The sequence below is a fragment of the Podarcis bocagei genome, assembly GCF_964188305.1.
Source record: "Podarcis bocagei genome assembly, chromosome: 4".
NCBI lineage: Eukaryota > Metazoa > Chordata > Lepidosauria > Squamata > Lacertidae > Podarcis > Podarcis bocagei.
The window spans coordinates 47,891,900-47,912,123 of NC_138128.1; the positions used below are offsets into that span (position 1 = coordinate 47,891,900).

At 41.3% G+C, this 20,224-nt stretch overlaps 1 protein-coding gene across 1 annotated transcript in view; it reads left to right on the forward strand.

Annotated features, from left to right (window-relative positions):
* Window positions 1–269: 269 nt before the first annotated feature.
* CFAP58 (cilia and flagella associated protein 58) overlaps window positions 270–20,224 on the forward strand; it is an 86,891-nt gene continuing 66,936 nt past the window's right edge. Inside the window, exons 1-8 of the mRNA XM_081192007.1 lie at window positions 270–530; window positions 5,008–5,289; window positions 8,781–8,929; window positions 11,457–11,613; window positions 12,930–13,124; window positions 15,936–16,073; window positions 17,699–17,858; window positions 20,100–20,182. Of these exons, the coding sequence (XP_081048133.1) occupies window positions 285–530; window positions 5,008–5,289; window positions 8,781–8,929; window positions 11,457–11,613; window positions 12,930–13,124; window positions 15,936–16,073; window positions 17,699–17,858; window positions 20,100–20,182 (1,410 nt within the window). The 5' untranslated portion in view covers window positions 270–284. The remainder of the gene's footprint in view (window positions 531–5,007; window positions 5,290–8,780; window positions 8,930–11,456; window positions 11,614–12,929; window positions 13,125–15,935; window positions 16,074–17,698; window positions 17,859–20,099; window positions 20,183–20,224) is intronic.

Below are 20,224 nucleotides of genomic sequence, written 5' to 3' on the forward strand. Positions count from 1 at the left end.
TAGTTTTATTGTACTGAGGTGGGCTTAGTCTTGAACGGCAGCACGGAAATATTCGAGAAAAAACAAGAACTGGCAGTCATGAGCGACTGAGCAGCTTATGGGACGAAAGAGAGAGCCCATAGTAGTCACTTGCCGGGAACTGGAAAACCCTGTTTCCCAGTGAGCTACTCAATGGGCAGCAGCAGCAGCACTGAGCTGGATGTGCTGGACTAATAATGGTCTGATTCAGCAGAAGGCGCCTTCCTGGGGCCCTGCGGGTTTCGCCTGCCGCCTGCGCTACTCCGATGCCCCTACAAACCCTCTTCCCTCTTTGGGGCGCCACCTTTCTCCTCAGCCCAGCCGCTTCCCGGCCGAACGCGGGGAGGGAGGGGGAGCGGTTGCTAGGAGACGAGAGCGGTGTCCGTGTACACAGCGGCAACGCGGCAGCGAGGAAAAGGACAGGCCCTCACGCCCGGCCTGTACGCGGGGTCCTCGTTCCCTTCTCACCTCGGGGCCTCTGCGTTTCTCCACCCGCTGCAAAAATGGCAGAGGTGAGCCCCTTCCTCACGGTGCAGCCTCTTCCGTATCTCCCCCCCCCTCCGCTGCTCTAGGGCTCCCCCCTCGCCTTTATTACCTCTCCTACAACACATTTTCCCCTATCCATCCATACCTAGGAATCGCCTCCTTTCCCCCCAAAAGGAAACAAGGGTTACTGGGCGCCCTCTCAGGTATTTCCACGACCCCCTTCTGCTGCCTCCACCCCTCCCCGCACCAAGAAGTAGAATAATATCTTCTTTCATTTGCCAGTCGCAGTAACATACATGATAGCGTGAGTTTCGCCAGTTTTAATAGATCTAAACTTTGCACGCTTGTAGGTAGGCTCACGACAATGTCCTTTCACCTTATTTTATAAAGACATGGGGTGTCAAAACCCCCCTCATCCCATCCCCTTGAGTACGTACACACACCACACATTTCCTCGCCAGAACTCAAGGATGCGCTCTCACTACCTTGCACCATTATTGTACGCAGAAGTAGTATGGTTTAAGAATGGTGAAAAAGTGGGATTATAATCTGAGTTAGTGATGGAGCCAGGTAGAACTTTGTTCTGGATTAATTGATCCAGAAAAGTTTTCATGTTTGATCATACACCTATTTTAAGCGTTTTGCTCTCCACACTTTCCCATGCCTTACCTCTTGCCCAGTTCTTCTTCCCTACCCATCATTGTGTCCTAGAATTCCTGTCCATGAATTTGTCTAATTTGTTTTACCCTTCCTTTCCTAGAATGACTCTCTTAACTTGTTTCTCCCACATCTGTATTCCATCCTGCCCTGTATTCCATCTCTGTCATCATTCTCCATTTCATTTTCTATGCCTTTTACTATCATTTCTTCTAATTATCACTTGCTGACATCTGTCAGGGACTGGAGGAAAGTTTTTCTCTCTCCCCTCATAGCAGCAGAATTTACGGATGTCCAGTGAAGCTGGATGTTGGGAAATTCAGGACAAGCAAACGAAAGTACTTCTTTATGCAGCACTTAGTTACACTATGGAGTTCCCTCCCCCAGGAGGCGGTGATGGCCACCGACTTGGATGGCTTTAAAAGAGGATTAGACCAATTCATGGAGGATAATGCTATCAGTGGCACTAGCTACAGTGGTGCCTCGCAAGATGAAAAGAATCCGTTCTGTGATTCTCTTCGTCTAGCGGTTTTTTCGTCTTGCGAAGCAACCCCGTTGACGGATTAGCGGATTAGCGCTATTAGCGCTATTAGTGGCTTATCTGCTGATCGGATCAGCTGATAAGCGGCTTAGCGGCTTAGAAAAAGGGGGGGGGAACCAGCAGGAACTCACAAGACATTGTTGTCTTGCGAAGCAAGCCCATAGGAGATTCGTTTTGCGAAGCACCTCCAAAACGGAAAACTCTTTCGTCTAGCGAGTTTTCCGTCTTGCGAGGCATTCGTCTTGCGGGGCACCACTGTATAATGGTTATGCCTTGCCTCCATGATCAGAGACACTAATGCTTCTGAATGCCAGTTGCTGGAAAGCACAGGAAGAGGGTAGTGGTTCTCTTGCGCTCAGGTCCTTTCTTGCTGATTTCCCACAGACGTCTGTTTGGCCACCATGAGAACAGGATGCTGGACTAGATGGGCCAATTGGCCTAATCCAGCAGGGTTCTTCTTATGTTCAGTTTCCCTTTTCGTTCTCATAATGCCGTCTCTATGTATATTGGTGACTGTTCTTTAAACCTTGTTCACTGCTTTCCTATCAACCATTTCCCCTGTGGGCTTGAGCAGACAACAGTAACTCCAACAGACATGTGTAGTGCTGAACCTGAAATGGAGAGAAAAAACGTCAGGGGCACAAACTCTCTTTTGTACTGGTGGAACACGTGCTGATCCTATGGGTTGTCAGTTTAGTAAGAAATCAACATGTGGACTAATCTTTGTATATTGTTGATGACAACAACAACAACAACAACAACAACAACAATAAATAATCCCGGAAAGCATTTAACACCACTAGCCATCCCAAGGTCCCCGCCTCTATTCCATTTTTGTGGGTACCATTTTGTTTGTAGTTGCCTAACTGCTCACTTTCTCTTCCCCTCCTTATATCTTTCTTTTGCCCCCGCCTGCTTTTACTCCTTCCCTCATCCCACTACCTTCCTTCTCTCTCTGTCTCATAACAACTTTGCTAAGGCACTTGGGATGGAGTGAGAATTCAAGTTTTTTGTCTATTACTGGTTGGTTGATCTCATGTTTTAAAGGATGCTTTATGCTATTTTAGTCATTATGTATATAAGATTATTTTAATGATTTGTCGATATTTTACTGTCAAAGCTTCCTCCCTGGGGACAGTTGGTAAAGGGTGGGATAGATAGACTCAAACAAATGACTCCTTTTTTGTTTCTCTTGTTTTGTATGTCTGTTATTATTTCAATCCTCTTTTCTTTCATCTCTCAAGTCTTTATTTTTCTCTCCCCCCTCACATTCTGCAAGGGTTTCTTTAAGAGAGGTCATTTTTTGTGTGTCTTCTAGTACAGTTGTCCTATGCACCTTGTAGCTAACAATCTTTTTGTCATTTCAGCTAGCTGTTGCCTTTTCCCTTAGTTTTGTCCTTTATTAATTGAAATGTTCCCAGCCTGTGTTTCTTGATACTCTGGGCAAACGGGGGGCAATAAACCAAGCTTTATAGGCTGAATAACTGAGTTTGGCATGAACTCAGACAGGGAGAATAAAACAGAGGCAGCCTCACTGCTCTCCTTAGCCCACAAAACATCTTTACTTCTGTTTGATTTCACACATATTTTTCTGTCAGCAAGTAGTTTATCATGAGTAGAGAATACTATTACATTTTAAGCATTGTGAATTGAAATAGTTTTATGGTGAGGTGCAATATTGTGTGCTATAGGCTCAGTGGCGGCATGGTGATACAATAGTGATATATTGGCTTCTATAGCTAAAATATATTAGTTGAAACAAATGGGATCCTGTTCTCCTCTCTCCACATCTTTCTCACTTCCTTCCAGTTGATCAGCATTCATGCCCACTGAGCATGCTCGGTTCTCATTGAACTGTTCTGGGGTTTCCCCCCTCCATTTTGGATTTTTCTTTGTGAGTTGGGATGGACACACTTGTGCACAGTTCTGGCTGGGTTAAAATATTGGATTTTTCTATTTTTGTAGGCAGTTCTCACTTCTTAGAAATTCAATTGTTGGAGCTGTTTACAGTATTTTTTACCTCTCAAATCAGTCAGCGTTATGTGGTCATTGAGTCCTCATTGGACTCCTTCAGGCTCCCTTACAAATGGGGTTTCCGGTGTGGGATTTGTGTGCACCACAGCTTCCTCAGAAACCTCCCCACTAGTTACCTGTCAAGCCCCTCTGCTTGTCTCTTTTTTTAAAGAAACAAGGGTTTGTGTGCTCTTTTGTTTAGGAGGGATTGTCTTTTTAGGGGTGTTTTAAAAAACTTTTTATTTTTTTGAGATGTGTATAGGTGTTTTGCTTTTTGCCTGTTTTCTTTCTTTTAAGAGTCTGAGAATCTTCAGTTTTTTCTTCTATGAAATGGGTATTATGTGGTGCCCACGACAGTTTCTTAAATTTCTAAGTATGGCCCTGAGCCCCAAAAGGTTGGGGATTCCTTATCTATTTATTAAAATGTGATGTTTAGTGATCTGTGTGATTTTATGTAAGAATAATTCAGGCTGCAGTATTATACTCACATGGAGGTAAATTCTATTAAACTCAATGGGGCTTACTTACTTTTGAATACAAATAGCAGGGTTTTTTTATTTCAGACCAACTTAGTTATTGAAAATGTAAAAAACTCAAAATGACTTACTTCTGAATAAACATGCATAGGATTATACTGCAAATCAGTTTCTTTTCTTCAGACCTGTGGTTTATCCAACTTAAATTCAATATCTTGTTTCTAATAGTTGTTTCAGAGGAAGTGTACAGAAATGTAGGACAAACATTGTCAAACAAATGGCTTCCAGGCTGTGGCATGTAAACCATGCACTGTAACCTGCCAGGTCCTAGATATACCGGTACTCTCTAACTTCCTGGGACTACAAAGTATTGATAAGCCTAGCATTATTTTAAGGCCAAAATGGTGTTGATTCCCCCACCCCATCCCAAGTAACTGCTTAGTAAAGAACTGAAGAACAGCATACTTTGAAGTGACATCTTCAAGGAATATATGATCATGAAAACAAAGACAGCAGTTGTGATATAAACACTGGAATCTTTAAAAGTTGTGTTTTATAATTGGATACTTTGTGTAATGGTAAGTCTTTATAGATGGGCTGAAATTATGTTTAAAAGACTCTCCTTGCCTAAAGGATTGTGCATTTAAAATAGGATGGAATGTAAGCTTCATATGGTATGAGTTGCCATAATCACAGATGTTTTAATCAAAAGGAGGTACCTTGGAGCTATTATACCAATATCTTGGGATATGTCATTATCTTTATCAAGATGCCTTTGGTGACTGACTGATAGATTCTCTCTTTCCTTTCATCCAGGAAAAATATGACAAACCTGCAATAGAAGAAAATATATTTGAAGCGTTGGAAAAAGACTTCCAAGAAGTCATCAATGAGCTTACAGGAGATCAAAGCCTTGAGAAATTTCGCGTGGAATATGAGAAGCTCCACACGGTGCTAAGAAAGTCCTATGAGAATGAAAAGCGTCTCATGGCAAAATGCAGGGAGCTGAATGCAGAGATTGTGGTGAATTCGGCTAAAGTGGCTACTGCCCTGAAACTCTCACAGGATGACCAGACAACAATAGCATCTCTGAAAAGGGTAAAGGAAGCAAAACATGACAAATGCATAACTGAGGCCATAGGAGGTCTTGAACCTGTAAAATGTTAGCACTTTCATGATCCTTAGTATGATGTCTTAGTGTGAGTTACAGTTTGTAGTGGAAGTTGATGTCCCTTTACTGTTGATCTCAGCTCTTCTAATTCTGTTAATCATCTGTGGTGGAGAGGGAAGATCAGATTATGCAGAAAAACTCACGGCACCTATACTAAATATTTAATAATACATATTTAAACCATACATTCACATTCAGTTACATTGACTTTATTCTCATGTCACTTGAAACAGTTGTATAATGTAAATGTATATGTGTAGAGTATAATGTAAATGTTTATGTGTAGTGTACGCATGCTGAAATTGTGGGTCCTTGCTACTCCCCCTGTTCTTCTTCTGTAAAATTCCTAGAAAAGTTTTTAATGAGGTCAGTGTTCACCATCAAACTGGCATTTTCGGAATGTAGGTCAAATGAACCTGTAATAATGATTGGGGTTACTCGTGTGTAAGTTGCCGCCACTCCTGGCTAGGTTGGCTGGTTAAACCTTTTCTGTCTGGACAGCCCTCCACTTCGTGGCTGTTTCAGTTGCTAGCAGAATCCGTCAGTGGGTGTTTCTTAAACCTTTTCCAGCATAAAAGCTGTTTGACGCCAAGTCTCCTCCTACTCTCCCTGCGCGGAAGTCTCCTGCGCAGGGAGGGTGTGGGTAGCGGAGGACCCGTGCTCTCCCTGCTGGTGTCCGGCGAAGAGTCCTGGAGCCCTCTCGCCGATTCCCCCATCTGCCCCCCTTTATCCCTGGTGTTGCGCTGATTTCCTTCCCCAGCTGATGAGCTGCCTCTCTCCCTGCTGGGTCCTTCTCCAGCATCACTTGGGAGCCTTCCCTCCGCCTCTGGCCCGATGTCAGTTCCCTGACAGAACCCATGCAACGTTTGGCATGTGGTAAAGCTATTGTGTGATTGTTTCATCACATACATGCCTCTAGTTTTCAACAGAAGCCACATTTACAGTGTAACAGCAAAAGTGCTGAAAGTGAATTTAAAAGAATATGCAGGAAATGGACTACTGTGTATGTCAGACTGCTCAGAGCGACACAACCTACATTTACAATGTGCTAATTTTATAGTGTGAATTTGGTAAAAATAAAATGTATTTATATATCTAATTTTAGGTGCTAGCATAAGATTAATTCTAGTTAGATCTAACAGGTTTTTGCAATCTTTTTGTTTTGTATCTTCAATCAGTCATACTTGAACTGCTTATTTTATTATCTTACCATATTAATACTTCTTTGTCCTTTTACCCTGATACAAAAAGGAACAACCTTGTGTTCCTCCATCTGAAATAAAACAAACAAACAAGAGGACACTTTCATAATGTTGTGTATAGTCATGCTCTAGCCAAAGTAAATGACAAAAACAAAAGCCCATTTGGGTATTAAGATGTCCTTCATCTGAGTGTACAGACTCCTTTGACTATGTCAATGAGAGCAGGAAGAGTATGGAGATGAGATGAGCAATTACATTATGCACCAAATTATCCAGTTGTGCCACTGTGGTCCTTTGGGAACTTTTGGGAATGTACAGTAAAGTTGCATCTTAAGGCTAATTGATTGGACCATTTTTCACTTAGGCAGGTGAAATATGACACCTTTTACTTAGGCAGGTGACACTGATTTTAATGAAACTATTATGACAGTACTGTAAAAAATAACTGATATCATAGAACTGTAGAATCTATTTGATGGCTTGCTTTGGGGCTGCAGTGCTAAGAAAAAACATCAATGAAATTTTGTGGGGTTTTAATGGGATAAAGAGTGCCTGGCATGCTGTGGTCCATGGGGTCACGAAGAGTCGGACACGACTAAACGAATAAACAACAACAATGGGATAAGGAATATTCCTGTAAAATATTATTTTCCCCTTCATCTGCTTTGTTGAACAAATTTGTTCCTTAAACAAATGTAAATGTTACATGGATATTAAATACTATTTTAAAACATGGAATTGCACCAGGATTAATTTTATGGCACCAACAAGTGGCTTTCCTTTAATACAAATAGTAGCTTTAGATGGGTGATTTCAGGACTAAAGCAGAGGAAAATCACACTGCCTGCTGTGAGCATGACAATTATCACCCCACTGCAGGGCTGTTATTTGCATTTTAAAGAAATGAATATTAAATATAAAGCTGCATTTAAAACCAAATCTAGATTGGCCCTTAGATTCTAAACACAAAAATAGTTCGTCTGAGGCTAATTCTTCTGTTCTTAAACACATTGTTAGTTACGTGTATAATGCTTTATTGAACTGGACAGTAAGCTTAATATTATCACTTCAAAATCAAACAATATTTACATAATAATGAGATGTGGTATGAGAGCATAGAACATAGAAGAAATATGGTAGATGAAAACACATTTCAAAAGCTTTACGAGAATCATTTAGGGTGCTTGCCTTTTTACTCAAATTATCCTTCTGAGCTGTCCCAAAAAAGAAGAGAAGAAGCTAAGATGTGGTAGCAAGCAGCTTTCCTGACCCAAGAGCCACAGATATTAAGGGAATGACCTTCTTACTACCTGAACTCTCTCCATACTTTTATGATTTGATGGACTAGTATATGATGGTTAACAAAGAAAGGGAAAAAATCCCTGGCTATGTGCTGGAAATAATATCCCAAACAGTAGATTTTAAGTTCTATGACAAAACACATGGCTTCAGGTCATGGTTGAGTACCCTTCCTTTGACCCCCATTGTTTACGGGCTAGCTTAACCATAAATTGCTTTGCATTTTACTCATTCTCCCAAATATTCATATATTCACATTTATGAGATAAGCAGAAAATATTAAAAATACTAGCTTGCTTTCCTCTGAATTTCTTGTTTGAATCAAATAGAATCATAGAATCTTAAGAGTTGGAAGCTACCCCAAGGGTCATCTAGTCCAACCCCCTGCAATACAGGAATCTCAGCTAAAGCATCCATGACAGATGGCCATCCAACCTCTGCTTAAAAACCTCCAAGGAAGGAGAGTCCACTACCTCTAGTGGGACTCTGTTGCACTGCTGAACAGCTCTTACTGTCAGAAAGTTTTTCCCCCGAATGTTTAGTTGTCATCTCCTTCTGGACTTTTTAAGAGAAAAGCTGGATTTTAAAATTATGATTATAGAAACGTGCAAAATATGGATAAACTTGACCACGGATTCAAGTGGACTTTAAGCAAGATTCATGCTGATGAAAATAAATAACTTTGAAAATACAACATAATTAGGTATAATGTTCCATATTAGTAGGTATGGATTACTTAATTGAAAGTACTAATATTTACTGGCCAGACGGAATTGGCTAATAGAACAGAACACAGATGAAGACCAAAGGTTGAAAGAAGGCTGAAAACTTTTATTCATTAACCTGGAGGAAAATTAATTAGCTAATTGTTCATTTTTAATTAAATATATGAAACTGTTTTCTTCAACCATCCACAGGAGATCGAAAAGGCTTGGAAAATGGTGGATGCAGCTTATGAGAAGGAGCAGAAAGCAAAGGAAACCATCCTGTCTCTTAAAGAGGAAATTGTGAACTTGACTAAATTAGTGGAGCAAGGATCTGGATTATCATTGGGTCAGGAGCATAAGTGAGTTGCATCCGGAGAGGACTGGGAGAAATTGCCATTCATTGAGACTACATTTGATAAAGATAATGCAAATAATCTTGCAAAAACCTGCACATATTATATTTTAGGTGGGAAAATATATTTCATGTGTGAAAAGCTGTGTGTTTGCACCCTCAGAATAGCTTGATAATTTTTATTCAAAAGCCACAGCAGTCTATCCCCTAGCCAGGATGCCTTATGTGCCCTCTCCCAGCAAGTTTTTCTGCCACTGATTTTAGCAGTGGTACAAATAAAAGAAGCATGGCAATGGGGTGGGCAGAAAGGTTTAAACTCCTTGGCCAAGTCCAGTTCCCTGATGAGGATGCAAAGTGCCCCTTCCTGGTCTTCAGATCAACCATATGATGAGTGGGGAGAGGGCAGTAATGGGGGGGGGGCTGTGTGCCCACCCACATTTTTTCCAACACCTACCACTGGTATGTGGTCCCCAGAGTGTTTGCCAAAGGTGAATGTGGCCCTCAAGCCCAGAAGCGGTTGCCACCCCTGATCTAGGATTTATGTTCTGGGGAATGTTAGGCCATGGGGGCATCTTCAATCTCTGCATTGATTAGTGGTTTCAATGCATGAAAAATGTTAAGAAATTGTCAGTGTGCAATAGTGTGATTGGTAGATGGGAAAGCAGTTGCCACAACCATTTGGTGTTGCTATATTAGCTTTAATTTGTACTGTTAATCTTGTGATTTTAGCTTTGCTGCTGGGAGCACCTGTGTAATAGTTGCGTAGCAGTTGCCAGCATACTTGGAGCATAAATTCAAGCTGCCTTCCACATGGGTTTTCAGTTGGAACCCAGTGTCTTTCATTGTTACTCAGTGTGTCTAACTTTTGCTGTTGATAATAACAATAATAGGCAGTCGGTGCTCATGGCACCTTCCCTGTGGGTCCCTGCTTTGAAGAGCTTACAATCTAAATTTTAATAATAATAATAATAATAATAAATTTTATTTATATCCCGCCCTCCCCAGCCGAAGCCGGGCTCAGGGCGGCTAACAACAGTAAAACAGTACAAAAGTACAACATAAACAACATTCTAAAATCATTCATTATAAAAATTAATTAATTCAAGCCACTGGCAACCATTGGGCCAGAGCTCTGCGAAGATTGCCGAGGGAGGGAGTCAGGCTGTGCCCTGGCCAAAGGCCTGGTGGAACAGCTCTGTCTTGCAGGCCCTGCGGAAAGATGTCAAGTCCCGCAAGGCCCTGGTCTCTTGTGACAGAGCGTTCCACCAGATCGGAGCCACAGCCGAAAAAGCCCTGGCTCTAGTTGAGGCCAGCCTAACCTCTCTGAGGCCTGGGACCTTCAAGATGTTTTTATTTGAAGACCGTAGGTTTCTCTGTGGGGCATACCAGGAGAGGCGGTCCCGTAGGTACGAGGGTCCTAGGCCATATAGGGCTATAAAGGTTAAAACCAGCACCTTAAACCTGATCCTGTACTCCACCGGGAGCCAGTGCAGCTGGTATAGCACCGGGTGAATGTGATCTCGCAGCGAAGACCTCGTAAGGAGTCTCGCTGCAGCATTCTGCACCCGCTGGAGTTTCTGGGTCAGTCTCAAGGGCAGCCCCACGTAGAGCGAGTTACAATAATCCAGTCTGGAGGTGACCGTCGCGTGGATCACAGTGGCTAGGTCAGGGCGAGAGAGGTAAGGAGCCAACTGCTTAGCTTGGCGGAGATGGAAAAATGCCGCCTTTGTTATAGCTGCAATCTGCGCCTCCATGGAAAGGGAGGTGTCGAAGATTACACCCAAACTCTTAACGGACGGCGCTGGCACTAATTGCGCCCCCGCAAGAGATGGGAGTTGCCCCCCCAACTCAGTACCCCCCCCAACTCAGTTGCCCCCCCAACTCAGTAGCACTGCAGTATGTGGTTGTTTCATTTACATGTACAGTTAATAGTTAATGCAGGGCACAGGAACTAGAGAGCTTTGCCAAACACTTCATGGAAAAGGTGGGAAAGTATACTGGTCAGTAGGGGAGAAAGGGAAGTCTTCTTTGTTGGTCAGAAGGTCTTTGGAGGGTCGACGGTGCTGAAGCCAGATGAGCAGATATCCTGGGCAGATTATGTTCTTGTCTGTACATCTCTTGGATCCTGGACGTTTATGTGTCATGTAATATCTCAGATTAGCTGAGACAACCTATTCAAATCCAAAGGGAGACACCCAAAAAACGGCAAGACAGGAGTAGAGGAGCGGGCATACAGTGAACATGCTGCAGAGCATGACAGTTTAGAGTTCTGATCATTAGGTTGGAAGGAACTAAGTTTGAATCATGAATTCAGCTGAAGAATAAAAACTACTGGGTTATGATTTTTGCTACTAAGTAGTAATAGGGTGTTTTTAGTAAATGTTCACAGACATGCAATTTAGTTGACAGGTTTTGTGAGCTAATAGAAGAGGAGTTTCATGTAAAGCAGTTATATCTTTACACTATCATTTCCCAGAAAGCACCTTTTGCGGAGAACACGGAGAAGTTGACTTAGATCTTTTTTCCCTCCACAGCCTGCGGGAATTGCTAAAATTCAAGGAAGAAGTAACAAAGGAGCGAGACCAGCTTTTGTCAGAGGTTGTAAAGTTACGTGAAAATGTAACAAATATGTCAGATCAACAGCACGAAGCAGAAATGACAAAAACTGTGGCGGAACAAACCATTGCTGAGGTCTGTGTAAACCCTATTTGCTGTCACTTTTGTCTTTGTCTAGAAGGCTTTCCAAGCTTGCCAATTTGTCTCTATTAACTACCACCTGCTATTTTACTTCCTAAACCTTTTCCAGGCGGGTTGGTGAGAAGTCGTCAGTGACAGAGCATCATCAGTGCATTTAATCTCTTTCATTGATCTCTGACATATCTTTTTCAGAACAGTTTTCCTTCTGTAGGGGACTTAAATGTTTGCCAAATCTGCACCAACCGGAGCTGCTGCTTTATAAATACTGAGAAGACATGTTCCTACCCTGCTGAGTTTATAATCTAGATTAGATTGAGGGGAGACATCAGGGGTGAGGGCAGAATGGAGCCAGGAGTAGGTTTTTAACTTTAGGTAGAGTGGGAGGAGAACAGCCTGAGAACCAGGGTTCCTTCTTCTGCTGGTTCCATCCCTTTTGCTTGCATCCCATCTGGCATCCCATCTGAGTTTTGTGATCATTTCTTTCTTGTACTTGTAAAACCCATATGGGTTTGTGGGGTAGATAGTGGGGTGTTCAGCGATCTCTAGACTTTCTTGCCCCTCACTCCTGAAACATTCCTTTCACTGTTCATCAGATCACTCCTTTGTCTTCCCTGAAGTCTCCCTAAAACATATTTTGTTTCACAAAACCATTCCTTAAGCAACTGTTCTTCAACCTCACCTCCATTCTTCATGTGAAGCGTTGACTTTATCTCATTAGCCCTATTTTGCCCAATACTGATTGTAAGTTCTCTGGCTGGGGTTCTGATCAATTTTACTGTGTAGCGACATGGGTAGCACTGTGGTCTAAACCACCTTGGGCTTATCTATCGTAAGGTCAGCAGTTTGAACCTGCGCGACAGGGTGAGCTCCCATTGCTTTGTCCCAGCTCCTGCCAACCTAGCAGTTCAGAAGCATACCAGCGCAAGTAGATAAATAGGTACTGCTGCGGCAGGAAGGTAAACGGCGTTTCCGTGCGCTCTGGCTTCCGTCATGGTGTCCCATTGCTCCATGAACAGTTTAGTCTTGCTGGCCACATAACCCGAAAAAAGCTGTCTGCAGACAAATGCTGGCTCCCTCAGCCTGAAAGCAGAGATGAGCGCCACACCCCATAGTCAAATTCAACTAGACTTAACTGTCCAGTGGTCCTTTACCTTTTACCTTTACCTTACTGTCCAGATGCTGTGTAAATTGTTTAAATAGCAAAAAGTAGAATGCCGAACTTATATGTGGGTAAAATATACACTTACTGATTCCTCTGATTAAAAGAAAAACATTTTTTTTGCCATTTCCTCCTATATTGCTGTTTGCAGCTTAATCAGGAAATCCAGTTGCGTCAGAATGAGGCTTCAAGGGAGGCCCGAAGAAAAGAAAAAATGGAGAGGGAACTAAAACAGCAGCAGATGGAATTAGACAGTAAATTGGCTGAAATGAAGGCAATGCAGCAGAATATGAATAGAAACAAGGAGGAACTCTTGAGAATTGAACAGCAGCTCAAGGAGCAAAAGGTAATGTAGGGTCTGACATTGAACTTCCTTAAAAACACACACACATAGACTCTTCAGATCAAGGTCAGATTTTCAGGACAGAATGAAAACACTTGGGGAAACTAAACACTTTCTTTTTCTTGGTCATATACGGCTAATATAGATTTTGACAAAAATCCCACCTGCTCCCTCACTCGCACTGAAGTAATTTGAGAATGCCTTCTAAAGATTTGTGGCAAAATAAGACAATAAAGCCACATGCACAAAATTACATCCTGGTCCCTTGGGTTTGTTAAAAGTATCTCTGAGTGTGAGCCTTTAGTTACATGACATGAGATAAATGAATGCATAACTATGGGATCCTGTAACATGGGAAGCAAACATGGTTCCCTACTGTTGGACTCCATCTTCCAATCCAACAGCATCTGGACTGTACCCCCGCCCCACTGTAAGATGACAGGGTACTTCCTGTTTCCTCTGAGGTCTGTCAAGGAACAAATATGAGCATCTGGACTGTACCCCCCGCCCCCCTGTAAGATGACAGGGTACTTCCTGTTTCCTCTGAGGTCTGCCAAGGAACAAATATGAGAGAGCAGGAATCAGGAAGGATTCTAAAGATGGAACTCATGTCTGGTTTGTAAAATTATCCAGCAGCACATAACACAGTTTTACATATGTGAGTCTAGCAATACCCATTATGAGCCCATTGATAGTTCTTGAAATTATGGTCTTTCCTTTGTTGCTTAAAAAAAAAGTTGCATTGAAAATGTGGCAGCTCCAGATAGCGACTAGTAGTTGCATTTATGTCTTATTAAATGGGCTGCTGGCTTTCTACTGAATATTTCTATGAACTTGATTCAGATGCGTTTGAACCTTTTTAGTGGACACATTAAAATGAATATGCCATATTTTCTTGTATATAAATGAATTTTATCAGAAAACTCACTTGAATGTATTTAGTTTCTGTAGGTCTTCAAGAACTCACTTTGGAAATTTCAGTGTCTCAGGGTATATTCACACACAGTTGGTTTAAGCAGCATGGCATCTGTGGGGAAAAATCAGCTTATGCTGACTTATTATTTGACTTATTATTGTGTGAATGCTGCTTTTTTTGTGCAAAGGGATAATCCACACCACCACATTTGTGGTGTTGGGCCAGAAGCTGATTTTGGCTGAGAAGAGCATGTGTATGATTGTCTCGGTGTGGACTGATGCAGCTTGAGTAGCAGAAGCTGATGTTTTTCTGCAGTTGCCTCAAACTAATAAAACATAAGAATGGACTTTCACTTCTGCCTAAAACAGTGTTCATGCTCTGATGCCATGGCTCACCAGACTGTCATTTCATACTAGTATATTTCTTAACATACAATTGTTGCTCATTTCCCTCTGAAATATTGAAGCCTGCAGATAAATAGGGAAGCATGACAATAATATTTTCCTATCTGTCACTTGTGAGCTTAGCTGTCAGAATGCTGGTAAAGATCTTTAGACAGAAGTTGCTGTCAAAGTGCAAAGTATTCATTTTTAAAAACCAAAATATCATTTCTTAGCATTTTTCTGATCAGGCCTTAAAATGGTCTAGATTATTTTTTCACTCCATTTCCCCTGATGCTGCAAAGCCCTATGAGAAGCAATTTTAGTAAACAGTAAAAGAGGTTTGGTAATTGTAAAGCAGTTTCTTCCTGGAACAAAAGTCTTCCTGGAGTTGCTTGTGTCATGCAAATGTATAGTCCTTCCTTCCATTCCCTGAGTGTATTTAGGTAGACGTCTGTGACAGTTGTTCATTTAGATGAAGTATTTAATAAAACCAAGCACAGATTCAGTGTATATGCAGAACTGAAAGGAAAATTTTATTGTCTCTGTCAAATACATTGGTCCTGATGTAGCCTTTTAAAACAGTGTGATGATCCATTTACACATTATGAATGGTAATTGTGGGCCAGTCCTGGCATAGCTATTAGCAGCCACAGAATGGCGCCAAGTTTGCTTTACTAACATGCTTCTCTGCTCCCAGAATGTATTGTGTGTATTGATTTTAATCAGTCTGTCGGATAGTGATGTCTTGCTACCCTTTTCTGTCCTTCCTATTGAGGTAACTGAATTTCACTGGAATATGCACTTCTATGGACTCAAGTAATTATGAGCATGTTGAACATATGAAGTTGCTTTATATTAAAAATACTATCTAGACTAGTATTGTGACAGCACCCCTGAAGGTGCACTCTTCCACTGTCTCCCAAGACAGATGGACGCCAACCCATCTAGACCAATATTATGACAGGCAGTGGTGTATCATGGTCTTAGGGGCAGTCTTTACCAGCTTTACCAATGGCAATTCTTTGCCTTGAAATACTTGAGATTGAGCCTGGGATCTTCTGCAGTGATACAATATGTAGTCTACCATCTCATAATAGTCCCTGCTTTTTATTAATGTAGCATATGTCTGCTAAGATTTATAATTTATTTTCATGATTGCTGATAAAAACCATTTGACTCTATTGCTCATTTGCAGTGATTACAGGAAGTGTTGTACACTACCAAATGTCAATAAGGCATTAAAATATTTATTGGCTACCTGTGAGGGAGGCTTACAAAGATCCTACAAAAAAGATTATACCCCCTGAGTTATTCATTAGAAGCTGCCACTCTCATTCCCAGTTTCTGAACAATTGTCATATTTCTTAAATAGGATACATTACTAATATGGTGGTAAATGGCATTTGATTAAAAAAAAAGTGAAGGAATTCTGTTCTCCTTAGAATCTTTGTAGAAGTTGAGGGTGGTACTAGTATATTATAAATACATTTATGGCTTTGTGCCACAATTCCACAGATTCTGAATGAAAGAGCCACAAAAGAACTTGAACAGTGTACAGCAAGAAATCTCAAGCTCCAGCAAGAAAATGAACAGCATACTTTGGCCATTGATCAACTCATGCAGGAGAACCAGCAGAAAACCACAGAGCTGAGAGTAAGTTCAGTATGACTGCATTGTACAAAATGGCTGCTTAGTAGGTGTGTGACTACTAGATTATGTGTCTAGATGTTTGATCGTTATGAGGCTTCCTTTGAAACACAAATAGCAGATATGGAAAGACAATTCTTGTTGGGACAGAACATTCTCACCCCCAGTGAGAATTACATTACAAAACATGCACATGAATTGCACTGACATCCAGGATAGCCCAAACTTTGGAAGTGGTGATATCATAATCTGCTCATACAATTTATTTTCTGCGAAAACCTTATTCTTCCTATTACGGCCTCTTTTCTATTCCAATTTGTTCCCCGACCTTTTGTGTTTTTTTACATTGTTTTTGTGGCATCTTAGAGATTCCTGCCTTTCCAAGATAGGCCAATCTCTCCTTGAGATGAAAGGCACTATATATACCTAAGATATTGCCATTGTTCATCTCTTTTGTCTAATCTCCAGTCAAGAACACATCTGCAGTTACAACATGGTTTCTGTTAAAGAAAAGGACAGAAAACCAATAGTTTATTGAGCTTTAGTAATGTACAACCTGTTCTTCTAAATAGAAGAAGTCATTTGCTGATGAAGTGTTTGCTTCCAAGGGGCCTGGTTGGTTAAAACAATGGAAGCAAGTTCTAGAAGCATATAAAAATATTTATCTGGTGTAGTAAAAGGATTCCATTTCAGAGTTTCAGGCTATCACGATTATTTTCTGATCTATGTTCATGTTTATTAAAAAAGTCATTATCAAAAGCTATTATCACAGCCGATGATCTTCCTTTGGATATGAACAAAGAAACTTTGGGCACCTAAAAAGCTAAAAAATTAATTGTGGCACAAATTTCATCAGATACATGGTAGACTCAAGCCTACGAAAGCTTCTGTTGCACAGTTCTATGAGTGTCAACTTAGAAGTAAGCCTTATGAGTTTAATGGGTCTTACTTCCAGGTGCATAGGATTACACCCTAAAATGCCATAGAACCTTGTTGTTGTTGGCATAAGTTACCAATATTCTAAACTCTTTTCAGGAGTGGGGCTACTGTTGGCTGATTAGCCAGAGCCCAGAAGAGGGAATATAATACTTTAAAATAGATGTTGGCTTGCACCACTCTTTTTGCCAGTGTAAGATCGGCTGAGTTGCCAGGTCATGTGACTGAACTAAAAGGTTGAGAATCAGCGTCTCTTGTTATCCTGTCCCGTCCCACCCCTGCATACGTTTGAGTTCTGCAGGCTGAGTCCCAGCTGAGCCACAATCAGGGAGTTACAGCAGCTGAACTAGGACAGCCCAGGATCTTCCTAGTCCAAACTCACTCATCCTGGTGAATCTTGGGTTTGGAGTGCACTGTTAGTTCTTCTGTCCAGCTGTCATTAGGCAAGTGATGGCAAGCTGAGTACTTGGTACTAAAGCTTAAGAGTGCAGCGGAAGAAAAAGGATAGAGAGAAAAGAGGATGAAAAACAAAGGCTGTGCTCTGTAAAGCCTTCAGGGCTCTGAATATTTTCATTTATTGCAAATGACAATGGCTATTATATTTTTTTTTACCCAACACATTGCAGTAGGAGCAAAAGTTGATATATACCTTACTAATTGTTGCCTCTCTATTCCTGTTCTTTTGTTTTCTGTAGTCGAGAGAAGATGAGGTGTCTCAGATGCGTCAAGAGATTTCAAAACTTTCTAAAGTGAGAGAGGTTATGCAGCGAAAATTACGTGCTGTAGAAGAGCAAAAGACTCATGCTGAATTCGAAAGGGATACCCTTAAAAATCAGATAAATGGGCTGGAGAGAGGTAGGAGTCAAATTTAATGCAGTGATATGGAAATTTGGTTGGGCAAAACAATTTCCCCCCAATATATGTCTTAGCTATACTTCAAGTGTTACAGAAAAAGGCAAGCTCCTGAATTCCCATGATATGTCAACTGTGGGTTTATTATTGTTTAGTTGGTGGTGGCAGGTTGAGGGTATGACAGTGCACTTCAGCATATCTTAAAAATAAACAAATTCTTGTTTATTTTTGTAATGTTTGAAGGAAGTATGGGAAAGCAAACATGCATCTGTGAAATGTGGGCAGTTGCAGTTCCCCTTGTAAGTATTTTCCATACGTTTTGTATCTCTGAGTCTTCTTTCCAACCATTTCAGAAAAGACCTGGTTGACATGCTTGGGAAATCTGCTATTAGCAGTTCCCTGCAGGTGCAGGAACTTGCAGTTTCTAGTAGAAAATAGCAGAATGCAGAATTCCAAGAATTTTGATGCAGCAGGGCTGAGAATTGTGCCTAGTTCTTGGTTAGGAATACAATGCAAGTTGTGGGAGCAGCTATGAATATGTAGTTATGGTCCACTTCTCTTGCCAGGAATCCACCAGAGGTTTATCTCTTGTGTCCTGAGATGAAAGAAGTCAATGGAATATTAGATACTTCATTGTATAAAGGCGAAGTTGAATCTTCATTCTCTCGGTCTTAGAAACCAAATGAGCTTTTCCAAGAGATAAACAGAGTGAAAACAAGATAAAATCACAATATAAAAACACACAATACAGAATCAAAATAAAAAACAAAACCAACCCAATAACCCCCTAGTATTTGCCTAGTATTGTATCCTGTTGTGATACATGCTTTCATTATATAAATGAATAATTATTAAAGCAAACTTTTAATTCAGAAATAGTAATTTAAAAAATAAGAAATGGAAAGTGGGGGTTGTTGTGTATTAAATTCTTGCCATGGATTCACTTGATCTGATTAGACTTTCTTTGTGATCAAGAGACTTCTACTTTGTATGGATTTTAGGTGTTGCCAGTGAATTAATGAATTAATATTTTTTCAGTTACCAGCTGTATGGATTAGTGTATTTCAACAGGGTTATCCTGTATTGCAAGGTTTTTAACCCCACACCCTACAGTAAGCCCAACAAAATCAGACCCCCCTGCAGCTGCAGTAAGCCCTGGAAAGAAACCTCCCACTGGCATGTTCATTTAGGAGACCTTATTGTTGGAACTACTCCTGGGCCTCCATACATCTTAATTTGGCAGAGACATACTTAGAGGTTGGTTAGGTTAGCACCAAGGCCACAGACTCGGGGGGGGGGTGAGGGTTGATGGACAACAATTGCAGCTCTCTCAGCACCTCAGCGGAACGATCGTGACATGGCATGGGCTGATGCAGCAACCCTGCAGAGCCCCCTCCCCAGTCTGCAGCGATACTGTCTGTAAGGACGCTGCTGCTTGGTCCGCTGTCCTAGCACAGCAGCTGCTCCTGCCCCCCCCCCGCTCCCTCTGTTTGCCCTGAGAGCGGCCTTTCCGCTGATGTGGTGACAGTTGAGGCTTTTTGTTATGTACTGAGTTGAATAGGATCCAAACTGCAGCAGTCTGATTGGTCCTAGAACAATAGGATCCAAAATGCAGCAGTCTGATTGGTCCTAGAACAATAGGATTCAGAATGCAGCAGTCTGATTGGTCCTAGAATAATGCAGCAGTATGATTGGTTGGCAGGAACCACCCAATCATGCTCCAGATTGAAGTGAATCCACAACCTGATTGGCTTACAGTAGAATTCCGGAATTAGCCAATCATGTGCAGCCCATTGTGTAAATAATGTATATAAAGCAGATACTTTGAGGGGACTTTCATTCATTCCTCCTCACCACTATGAGCTGAATAAAGAGCATGAAATCACTTTGCGACTCTGAGTATATTTCACTTTTAATTCACCATAGCTGATTCGCTTTCCCCTGTTTTCTCTCCTGCCTTGACCAATTTCCAGAGTGTGTGCCACTGCATGGTCACATCAGAGAGAAAGGGCCATTGACTTAAGCAGGGCTTACTTCTGAGTAAAGTGTGCACTGGGACAAAACCTCCAAGTTAGTGCCTTTCTGCTGTCACCTTGTCAGAAGTAATGAATAATCATACTGACTTTTAGTTTTAAAGTAAAACTGCGTTTAAAAAATAAAATCCCATAGTGTTTTGTTTTGTTTTGTTCAAGTTATGCAGTCTGACTCTGAACTCAAGGTTTATCAACTTTTCCTGTGTTTTAGAGTTGGAAGGTGCAAAAAAACAAGCTGAAATTGACAAAAAAGCTATAGATGAGCTGGTGAGAGAAAGGGACATATTGAACAAGGTGAGTGTGTACATCTGACTCTAGAAAATGCATCTCTCAGTC